Source organism: Centropristis striata, chromosome 3 (genome assembly GCF_030273125.1).
Source record: "Centropristis striata isolate RG_2023a ecotype Rhode Island chromosome 3, C.striata_1.0, whole genome shotgun sequence".
Classification (NCBI taxonomy): Eukaryota; Metazoa; Chordata; class Actinopteri; order Perciformes; family Serranidae; genus Centropristis; species Centropristis striata.
This window is the reverse complement of record NC_081519.1, coordinates 24,501,631-24,513,942: the sequence shown is the minus strand read 5'-3', so window position 1 is coordinate 24,513,942 and position 12,312 is coordinate 24,501,631. Positions and strand designations below refer to the sequence as shown.

Below are 12,312 nucleotides of genomic sequence, written 5' to 3'. Positions count from 1 at the left end.
GCCTACTGTGTAGGCAGACTGTTGACATTTTGGTCTCCCTCTCTCCTTTTCCTATTTTCTCCCACTCATTCTCTCTCTCTCTCTCTCTTTCTCTCCCTCTGTTGCTGCAGCCCAATGCAAACCTTCCTTCATCTTTGTTTGCACAATGCACAATGCAGCAAAAGCCTTGAGGGGGTGTGTTTGTTTTGTTTTGCTTTGTGTCTTGTTCCAGCGCAGAGGACAGTCATCCAGTCATCAGCGTGGCTTTCCCCCCCACGTGTGCTGTTAGTCAATTAGAGCTGCCATCAAAGACAGAGGCACCCAGGGAAATAAAGGCAGCGGCGTGGATTTGTCTGTGCTACGCTGATTTCCACCCTTAAACCCTCTCCAGACGAAAGAGACTGCAATAATTGGGATTCTGACAGTGGGTTAGGGGGACTCATTTCCTGCCTGCGCCTCCTCCCCCTTCTCGTTTCCATGCAATCATGTCTATCCAATCATGTCTGCCCGGCACCTACCTTTTGCACTCGATCCCCCTAACTCTCTTTATCTACAGTACAACCACATTTGGCTGAAGAATTACTGAAGCTTTTCCTCCTTAATCTAATTGCTCTGGGTGCAACTGCGGGAGCAGCTACTGCCCACCACTGACGCAGACCTCACCGAGATACTGACATCAAAAGAGGCGCTGGTGTTGTTCCAAATTCCCCACACTGTGACCCAAAAATAACTTTCATTCATGTGACTCGCTGTGGGGACTGTCATGTGGGTTCAGGAGAATTTGCTATGTCCAATATACAGAGTATAGACCAGCCTGTGAGTGTGGAGTAGGGCTGGGCGACATATCGATATAAAAGATATATCGATATAAAAGATATATCGATATATTTTTAAATGTGATATGGAATTAGACCATATTGCATATATCAATATAGTTCAAATTTGCTTTATTTAAGATATTTTCTTATTTAAATGTGCACTTTATGGAGCTTTGATTTTTTTTTTTTTTTTTAAAGTACTCCTGTTGTTATAGAGTATTTATGTTCACTTAAATGAACTGTTTCAATAAAACTACTTGTGACATGTCATATTTGGCTTTGACTTTGACTGAACATATGCTCTCACTTTGCAATAAAAATATCGGGATATATATCGTAAATGTATATTCAGCCTTAATATATCGGGATATGACTTTTGGTCCATATCTCCCAGCCTGGAGGAATGTTTGCAAGTGCATCTCTGCAAAACAAATGCAGGTGAAATGAAGACTTCAAGATCCAACATTATAAACTGGAGTTGGTTCTAAAAATTGGAATATCAACAATAAAATATTGTATGCAAAATGCAGAACGTATGTTTATGTCTCACTTTTGTATACCTAAGAATTCCTCTTTCTCAGATTGGCGTCGCAGTCAGGATCATTTCTCACATCATTATTTTCACAGTGCATAAGTGGAAGAGCGTGCCGACTATGTAACAGTCGCTGTCATGCTGTGTGATGTTATGTGTTGAATATTCTTCCTACAAATCTGGGCCACAGGGCCACACAAACTGCGCTGCTCGTTTTACGCTGCTTCTCCTCTTCTCGCCAAATACAGACATTAACGAAAACACAACAAGAAGATGAATCAAGCTGTTCGTGTCGCTCTGACAGATTGTCTCCATCTGAATCTTCGCTGCTCTTTAACGCGAGCCACGCTCCCACAGTCGAGACCCTTGAACTCACAATAGCATGGGGTTAGATGATCAGATTACAGTGAAAAACACACATGGGTATTGTTAAAGGGAGTTTGCAATTCCACCCATGAACATGGCTCTCATTGTGCCCTACTGAAGAGAATGCTTTTCATTCTGGAGTGAACAGTAAGGGCAAGCGGGACCTGATGTGTCTCTGTGGTGCACCATCTCCTTAAGGCTCTAAGAGGAAGAAGGGTCTCTTTTTTCAAGGCCGTCCCTGGTGTGGTTCCTCCACTCCCAACACTTCTTAGTGGGGAAACTTAATCTCACTTGTAAGACAATCACAGAGAAAAAAGGCCTTGGCAATTTGATGTAAGCGCCCCCTTCTACTGTCAATATTATGACAGATTCCATGACAGCGTAATTATTCGCCGGGATCCCTGCCAAGGATTTAATTGTTACATGCGTAATTACACGTTTAGTTGCGGAGATGTTGGAACAAAGCATTGGTTGCGTCCTTAATATTACAGTACAAATAGTCCTTTTCATCCTGGCTTCTTTCTGCTGTCTCTCTAGCTCCATAATCCAGCTATGAAAGAGGATATCTTACAAACCCTCCGAGGGCACCTCTCACAAATCAATTCATTACCCCATAATATCGGCAGGCAGAGGCGCATCTTTCATAGATCAATTCATTATCCAACTTCTGGCAGTTGAAAGGCGGTGACTGACCACAGCTTGGAGCACCCATATCGCCTTTCAGTGTTTAAGAAGAAGACTCGAGAGCAGACCAACTGGTGGCAGCCTTCCATCACAAAGGGCTCCTGAACAATGGGGCAACCATACAATAATATCCATTTTAAGCGTAATGGTTTTATTTTCTGTCTTGGTAAAATACACGTTGTTTGCACTGAGGCTCATAACTATTGTATGGAGCCATAAAATCCATCGTCGCGTTTTGCTGCATTCCACAGCTGCACTCTTAGATAATGCTTTCTTTTCATAAAGCTTTAATATTCAGTCGGTGCGTCATGTGATCAGGGAGGTGACAGAGTCAAAGTTTGTCTATGAGCCCTGCAGTGTGCGCATCTATAATTGTCAGTGCTGCAGTGGAGGTGGTGAAGGAGAGAGCAGCCGGTGAAGCTTCTCTTGGGTAACAAAGCCAGAGTAGCAGTGTACAGAAGGAGGAATAAACAGTAGACGGGTCAGCAATCCAGATTAAATGCTCATTTCTTTCAGTCAAAAAGTCCCATGCCAAGCTGTGCAAGCATATAAATGCATCAACATGCTTTCCCCGTCGAGCTGACAGCATTTAATTGTATAATCCCGTTTAGCACACAAAAAACCCACCATGACTGAGGACGCCCCTGAGATGTTCCAATCCACCACATGTAGTGAATTACATGTAGGTCAAAAAAACAAGCAGATTTGTGTAATAATGTGGGGATTCAAAGTAGCTTTCCACAGCAGAGTGGCTGTCTTCACATGCCTCTTATTGGCCTTGTATCCCTTCAAGAGGAGCCGGTTCCTCTTCTCATTAGTAGTCATTGAACGGGGCCTGGCAGTGTTTGGGAGGCAGCACCCATCACGTTTCCCCTCCCAGCACACAGACACTGGGGGGATGTGTTGTAATTACAGGCGCACATAAGAGAGGCAGCAACACAGCGATCTAAAAACGCAGGTGGGTGGTTTGTTGTGCTGGGCTGGGAGCAGCACGGCTCCAGTCTGCAGGCTGCACGCTGTCGTGCTGTTTCCAGTGATCAAGATCCCTAAGCACGTTGACCAAATACCACCTGCCAGACTGCGGATAGGGCATTGCACAGGTAAACGCTGGGTACATTGATGCTTTGAAAAGACAAATCGATTCGCCTGTGAGGGATTCCAATTGATAGGAAAATGCAGGCAATTTTGAAAAATATCCTCTTTGTCCTCATGAATGGAAGGAGGCATTCGACCAACAAAAGATCAGCACAGAAATATTACAGATTCAAAATTGTGGTGCTTATTTCCCTTGAATTTCTGCCAAGCATGAGTTATCTTATATATGCACAGAGGTGTTTCTCTGTATGCTGACACATGTTTAGAATATTTTTATTCAGGTAAAATGTGGGAGAAAGACCCTAAACATGCCCTGCTAACTGACTTTCTTGAAAGTACATTTTAATTCCCTTCCTTTCATAGATACAATATTATAATATTTATGTAATAGTTTAATTGCAGGTGTGCTACAGTCCCACATGAAGGAGAGCAATAAACTAAATAAATAAACGTGTTCCCTGACAAGTCGTTGTGATTTGCGACCAGTGATGAGCATCTCCCGTCCCTTTATGGCAGCTCAGAGGAGCTGAGCTAAACCTGCACTGCAGTCACAACTTCAAAAGACAGCAGTATATTTTCAGATCAAACCCTTGACAGAATTATGATGCAAATTTCCATATTCAGTAGTGTATGTTGTAAAATAAACAGAAACGGGCGCTTATCATTTTTATGGAAATATGATTGCCTCGGTTACATAATCTGTGCACAGAATATACGCTTTCCATGCCGTTTTTTCTTTTCGACATGACCGTACATCACTAGCTTAAACCAACTGAAAGGGATTGAATAGATCGCTAAAAGAGCTTAAAGTGAGAATAAAGAGTGTATCCTGTTTGGATTACTCTGTTATGGTGGCGGAGAGGACTGATTCATGAGGCTTAGACGATTTAATGCAGACATTATGAAAGAAAACATACCTCGACAAACAGTCCCGTTCTCCACAGCCTCGTTCCCGGCCTTGCACATGCAGCGTCCGATGGGTACCATCCATTCTCCATCTCCGTTGCAGTACAACTTAATGGGCACATCCACCTCCTCTGCGTTGGGGATGCAAACGCCTCTTGCGGCCACCAGCGAGGTGCTCTCTGCTCCGGAGAGCGTCTCCTGGAACAGCGCCCCGTTCGTGATGATACGTGGACACTTCCGGTAGAAGACACGAACGGCGATGAGCGACATGCAGCCGCCGTAGTCCTGGAAGGCCAGGTAGAAGCCGTTTCGTGACACGGGGCCGAAGCTCCGAACCTCGGTGTTGATCTTCATCACTCTGCCCCCGAGGTCCACCTGGGAGAAGCTTTCGTCTGCTGCGATGGTGTCCACTTTGATCCACGGGTTCTCCATCCAAGCCGGCGAGGTTCTGGTGGCCGTGTCGGCATCAGACTCGTAGTAATAGAGGTTGAAAGTCTCTTTACAGGAGCCCGGCACGTTGGGAATGCTACTGCAGTCCCTCACTGAGAACTTCATCTCCACGTGGATCCGCTGAGCGCCGCGGCGCCGGATGTACTTTGTCCGTACCCAGTTGTTCTGATTGTTGTCGAAAACATTGCACACCTGGTACGTCCGGATGGTGTTCATGTTTTCATCATAACCGCTCACCTCCTCCCACTGTTGGCCAAGAACAGAACAGAAACAGTTAACATTTTTACATTTCTCTACTCTGAAAAGAAGTCTGACTTAAATACAGAATTTTATGAAAACAAAATTGGTAACTGAGGCACATAGTTGACTTGATTCATTCAATTAAGTGCAATTCAGCTGTAGAGCAGTTAATGGTCTGTGTGTTTCCTATTAATATAAACTGTCATAAAGCCCCCGCTGATACCTATTTTGCAGCAGTAACAAGAATGTTTTCATGCATACTTTATAATACTTTGATTACTGGGAGTAATCAGCTTAAGCAATGTTTTGATTAAATTGATTACATGGTGCAAAGAAACAAAATATCTCCTATAAACAGGGTTCATTGCTTTGCATGGATGCATTAGAAGAGACTAAAGGAACAAATGAGAACCAGCCTTCTGCAGAATGTCCTCCCATTTCTTGAGGTAAGACTGGTATATTAACAAGGCTACTCACAGGTTACTAACTCTGACCCTTGCTGCAGCAAGTTCAGTCAAGTAAACTAACTTGTTTTGAGGGCTGGTTTATCATAGTTTCTTCTCCTTTTGTGAAATCATTTTCCAGGTGTTTTTCTTGACAACACAGGACAGGACTTGCTCACAAACAGTCATCATATTATTGGCAGGCCTTTTATGAGACATTTAACTCCAGTTCTATTCTTCCATTGTTAATGATGCAGGATTGATGATGATGTGTCTCACCGTCACTATAGCTGACAGCTACAGCCATCACTGACTAACTGTACTATAAGTCCGTCTGGTCTACTTTTTTAAACATCTATCCAAGTTACCCCTATGCCCAGACTTAACCCAATTAACCACATTTCAGTAAGCAAGACAGTTCATTTCCACTGGGTTTCTGGGAGTATATCGCAGCTCCGTAAAAAAGTCTGATGCCAAATATGTTTTGCTGGTTCTGCAGACCATCTGGTGGGAAAAGTTGGATCGACTGACATGGGAGTAAACTTGCCTTGAAGTGTCATAATGTGCAGCCAATTTTACCAACAGTCAAGTTTTAAAAGAAATTCATACCTAGTTGTAGGTAGGTGAGTTAAGGGGTTAAAGTACAATTACAAATTTCAAGGGAAACAAAGATTATTTCCAGGGTAATTTTAATCAGTTTTCAGGTGTTTCCATGAGTGGAAAACTGAGTCGTTAAATGTCCAGTATGTGTGGGAACCCTGTTTATTTTAGTGAGAAACAAAAAAACAAAATGTGTTTTTGATGTTTTAAATTACTCATTTTTTTAATCTAAAAATGAACAGCTGCTCTGTGATTACAGAATTAGGTCCAACTTTAGGGCTGGGTATATAAACTGTGTGTCATCTGTTAGCTGGCACTTACCATGACTAACTCTGACAAGTAAAAGAAACAAAGAGAGGTTGACATTATCAAGTTGTCACATAAGACCCTGCTTGGCTTAAAGCAACAGTCAGTTTGCATTTCTTCGATCTACTAAACTGTGTCGCTGTAAGTAAGTAACATGTAGTTTTTAAACTTGAGTATTGCATTTTGGGGATGTTAAAAAAATATAATCCCTGCTCTGCAGAGGCACGGGGCTTTGATGTTTACACTCTCCTTTCCCGTCCTTTCATTGAGGAAAGCGTTCACATCTTGTAATGCTTTAAGAGAAACTGGAGACGTGACATTTAGTCACTTGAACAGAGCAGAGAGGTTTCTGGTTTATGTGATAGTGTGTCCTACTTTTTTTTTTATTGTGTCTTAATAGGACACATTCATAGCACATACTGTAATAGGTTCTTGGCATTCTAGTGAAAGCTCCTTTCACTACAGTGAAGCACTGGGGAAACATGACATGAATTTTCCACAATCAAAGTCACACTAAACTCCCATAATCATATTACACAGGTAATCATATAAAGAACAATCAAGGGGCAAATTTTACTCCAGATTTTAGGAGTTTGCGATTCAACATCAAAGTGCACATATTGCACACCAATTTGAGTCCTTGCTCTGAGTGTACAGACTCCAGATGCAGCCTCTGTGGTTCCTCCTGCCCCTTGGCCATGGATCAAACCAGCTTTAAACACCATGCGCTCTAACCACAGAGCAGGTCGCAACCTTGACCTCGGCATCTCGGCCAAGGAAAAAAGCCTGTTCTCAACCCCTGAGAGCCACTTTGCATCAGCTGCAGCCTCTGCTGCTTCTACAACTCTACCTCCCCTCTTCACTCTTCACTTCACAGCTGATATAATTTCTCAAATTAGTGCCCACTTAGTGAGGATTTTGACAGATTTTGACGGGTCGGGAGAAGAAAGTCACCCCTATTGCAACAAACGGGCGTTCCATCAAACACTTTCTGACTAATTAGAACAGCTTTGGTTCTTAATTCTCATGTCCTAATTAATCACTGTGAGTGTGATGCTTGGCTTGACCCAAACTTAAACCCAAAACCAAAACTAGAGCCAACGAAAACAGAACAGACTGATGTGCAGCCAAAAATAATGGTAATAATGAAGGTAAACAGAATGCAGCAAAATAAAAAAAACTTTTCTTTTATCTATATCTTAATTATCAAAACTAGGACTTTCTTCTTTATGAGCAAAACTGAAGTTTGCAGTAAACTATTTAGTGTTCTCAGCACTGAAGAATATGCCATTGTTAGACTGTTGACTCTTGATTTGTAAAGATAAATAGATCTCTTTTTTGCCCTGACAACTGTCATTTACATATTATAATACTTCTTTGAAGTGTGAATTAACTGCAATACATCTTTTCTGGAATGTGCCACACCAAAGCCATATCGTCAACTTTACCACCAGTCCTGATTTTGATTTGGACAATCAAACCTGAAAGCTCATTTTGATACATTTTCCATTTAAAATTGAAACTGTGACACCACCCTATACCCTAGTCTATGTAAGCATGAGTATGTCTATTATAGCATATTACATTACCTGAGTGGGTGGATATGGATGTTGGTGTGTGTATGTGTTGTATATGTGCATATGTTATTGATTTCTATGGGGAATTAGATAATTATGACATTTCAGGGGGACTTTGGAACAAGATCCCCAGATATGTAAACTGTAAAAAATGTTTGTAGAAATTACAGTAAAACACTGTCAAACTGCATGAGAAATAGGGCGTAAAGTTAAAAATTGCATATCATCCTAGTAGATGCTTTTTATTACCGGAAATCAAGGAACAGTACAAAACTTTTGAAACACATAGTTTTACTGTAAATTAAATGTTTAATTTACATTTTTACTGAAATGTTCATGTAAAATTAATGGAGAAATACCATATTTTCACAAGGACAAAATTACCCTAAAAATAAAGGGACTTTTCAGTCTGAATTTAAGTTTTGCTGATATTTACATTTAAATTTACAGTAGAAAATCGACTCACTGTCATTTTTTACGGTGAAGCTCTGGCAACCACAGCTGCCGGTATTTTAGCTTAAATTAAACAGATTTTTTTACAGTGTATGTGTGTACTGTATATGTCATTTGTTCTTCTATGTTATATGTGTTAATTAAAAATAGTGGTTTTAGTCTGGTTATATGTTTAACTAGAGTGCAGTGCAGTCAGATTTGCTGTCTATTAGCTTTTAAACCACACAGATAAATGTCTGCATGATTGTTCAGCTACAGGTTCTTGGCGGTGTGGTTTAAGGACAAATCTGTCTTTTGGCCCGCACTGGCAGACATCATCATCCCAGGTCATGAGCAGCCATTGACCTTCCCACTTGTTGAGGAGCAGAGGAGGGGCTGTGGGCCAATTAAACGAGAGCAGGCAGTCTGCTTCTCCTGAGCACAGAGCGTCGGACAATTGCAGTTTAATAAAAATGAATGTGGAGACAGGTGGGGGTTGTTGCTAATGAGGGATGCAGACAGGAGAAACTGCAGGGGAAAGTGTTGGCAGTGATGTGGGGGGAAGGGTTGATCCAGGCTAAAAAAGACCCCAAACAAAATGTGTTTTGATGGAGGGCCCCTTTTTGTCCTGTCATGGCCTCTTTGCCCCGCTTTCATCACAGCCAGTGGAGGGAAGCAAATGGGGCATAATAAGAGCCTAACGATCAAGCGCAGAGTGTGAAATTAGAAGAAACGTCTTCATTTTCACAGCTCTTTCCCCTGGCTCTTTACCCAGAGTGCTGTTAAAGGATGGTCATGTGTTTTAAGTATTGAAGGTGGAGGTAACCCTGGTGGTGGATGTCAGGACGGATTAGTTCGAGGGGATGAGCTGCCCTCAGATGATGACAGAAACAAAAACCCCAGAGATCCTGTTACATTTGGCAGAATGTTGTTTTTCTTGTTCTGAGAGTGGAAATCAACAGCCACAGGGCTGAGAGCACTGAATAGTGCCTTACTATAACATTAAATAAATAGATGTTTAAGGCCTGAATGATCAAAGGCCTTTTCTTTATAACCAAAGGCATACCAAATATTATCAAAAGCTCATTTGCATTTGTGAAATTTTGGGGTGTTTTTCAAAGTTATTAGACGTTAGATTGTAAGACTTAAAGGTAAATAACAAGCAATGTTTTTTTCATGTCATGGTACAATAAATGTGCTTCCTCCTCTGAGAAAAAAAAAACAAATGGTGTGGAACAAAACAGGCGTCTGGGTCCAACAGAAAAAAACATTTTTTTAATTGCTCTCATCGGGGTCTAATAATCCTTTGTCTAACTGCGTTGGCACATCATTTTCACTGTTTGGTTTAACTTGCTGGGTGTTACCTCTTCAGTACTCCAAGGACACTAAAATTAACACTCAGCTGTATGTGAGATCTGAAGCCAAACTATAAAAGCCATTTTTAATCAACTGTCATCAGACCCTTAGTAATTCTGTTGTATTAGCAAATCACGCATGAGATATGATATCTAAAAGTCAGTTGTTACATTTGGCTATGTGCTTATTCCCGTATGTAACAGAATTTGCATTTAAGAACAGAATGCTGTACCAGAAACTGTCTGATGAGAGCGCACACCTGCTGTTTTGATAAAGCATATTAGATATCATTTGCATCTGCCCTTGGACTATGGGTTACTTTTGTGTCTTTAGCATGCAATCACACAGAATGGGTTTGAGAGCAAAACTTTCCAAACTTCAATTAAAAATGTATTACTGTGGATTCAAAACTTCTGTTTGCAAATCTATTTTTTAATCCAAAGGTTTAGTTGTTTTTTTTGCTGTTGAGCTGAATCTCATGGCCAGGACCTACACTGAAAAACACTTAAAAAGGGCAGTCCATGGCCCAGATGTTAGAGCAAGGTTGGGCAATTAATTTTGGCAAGGGGCCACATGACCAATACCACGAAGGTTGCAGGGGCCGGACCAAAACTCTGAACTAAATTCTGCTCAATACTAATTTAATCTCTTTATAAAATACAGTAAATTATCTGGTTTTGAGCTCCTACTGAGAAGATATACAGAATAGAATACATGTTATGATAAGACTGTTAATGTGGAGTAAATCAAATATAGCCGTAAAAAGTAGTAAATACACCAATCACTATATCACTTTTCCATTTATTTATTTACCTTTAGCAAGGTTCCTATTGGTGTTTTTATATTATATAGCTTGTTTTTCATGTTTGTACATTTTCTAGGTGTTTTACAATGTTGTGATGCTTTTATTTTGAAACAGTGCCGGCCAGTGTGAAACGGGTGCATTCATTTTGAAAGGTAGTGACAGGAAGTAACAGGTGAAATGGTTAAATGAAAAACAAACATTAAATAATAACGAGTGCGTCGTAATTCATATAAAGTTGATATAAAGTATCAAAAAGGCTTCTATACTGTAGAGCCTGGCTGACAGGAACAAGGTTTGTCAAAAGTTTATTTTCTTCTGTCATATAATATTAGTGGCTATATTTGTTGTCTTAATTACAGTAAAAGTGCTTGTTTGCTCAAGTGCTAATGCTAATATTTGTTATTGTTTTCCTACCTCGTAGCTCTTATGGAGGATTCACAAGGTAACCAAGGAATGTCTTATTTTTGTAATGTTAATTTAAAAGACGCATCTCTAATGGTCAGTCTTGATCAGAGAGACAGCTGGGCAACATCCACTATTCACTGTAAAAAATGTTTGTAGAATAACAGTAAAAAAGTGTCAAATTGCAACAGAAATAGGGCGTCAAATTAAAAATTGAATATCACCATAGTATATGCTTATAATTACCATAAATCAAGGAATAGTACACAACTTTTAAACTGTAGAAAACACTGTTTGTTCATGTCAAATTGAATGAGAAGTACCGTGTAACCATAATGTTACATGGACACAATTACCCCAAAAAATAAAGGGACTACTCAGTCTAAATTACAGTTTTTTCTGGCAATCACAGCTGCCGGTGTTTTACCGTAAATTAAAAATATTTCCTTTTTACAGTGTTGGTAAACTGGAGACAAAGTTTGAAGTCCATGGAGAAGACATATAGTATAGTGGTACCTATAAAGACTGGTCTTATGTCTCTGAGGGCAGGTTCCGCCCACGAGACTCAGCTCAAAAGCACAAAAGACAAAAGTTTGTGATGTAGAAAGTTTGTTCTCCAACATATTTTTATTTGATTGTATAATCAAAACACATGGTGTACTGTTCCCAAAACAAATTCCTCCACTTTTATTGTCTTGCCAATTAATTTGATTTCCAACTGTTTTGAGGCCATCTCTTCTTTGTCAATGAAACTAGTTTCACACAGCAGCCTTGGGTCCACAAGCTGGCGTGCTTGTAATTTCTGTTATGCTAGAGCAGCAACACTGAGAGAAAAATGCCCTGCACAGAAAACCTGTCTAAAGTGAATATAGATTGTGGTGGTTAGAGTAAGGCAGGGCTAGCAGAGACTACTATATGTCAGCTGCTCCTCTCTTCCTCCAGAGTTATATGAGGTGCTACAGTTCAGTGACGCTCAGTGAGAATGAGGTTGAGAATCAATATCTCCTCTGCCACTCCAGGAGAGGGAGAGAAAAGTTCAGCTGACCTGCAATCCATACGTCTCCATGACAGTAGGCCTCTGCTTTATCTGTAAAGCCAAGCGGAACGAACTGTCAAGCCTGAATTATAGACTGGAGTTACCTCCACATCTGAGACCATTCACTAAAGACAGCCTTTTGCCTCACTCACCAGACAAATACAGAATAAGTCCTCCTTGGACCTCTTTGTAGCAACTAATTACCCAAACTCCTCTGTAAGCACACATTATGCAGGAGCTACGGTGCACTTTCCTCTTTTACATTTCCATCTTACCGACATTTTA

At 40.7% G+C, this 12,312-nt stretch overlaps 1 protein-coding gene across 4 annotated transcripts in view; it reads right to left on the bottom strand.

Annotated features, from left to right (window-relative positions):
* Positions 1 to 12,312, bottom strand: part of ephb2b (eph receptor B2b) — a 150,947-nt gene that overhangs the window by 81,706 nt on the left and 56,929 nt on the right. For all 4 annotated transcript variants that reach the window (XM_059328830.1, XM_059328832.1, XM_059328831.1 and 1 more), the window contains exon 3: positions 4,392 to 5,076. In XM_059328830.1, coding sequence (XP_059184813.1) covers positions 4,392 to 5,076 — 685 coding nt within the window. The remainder of the gene's footprint in view (positions 1 to 4,391; positions 5,077 to 12,312) is intronic.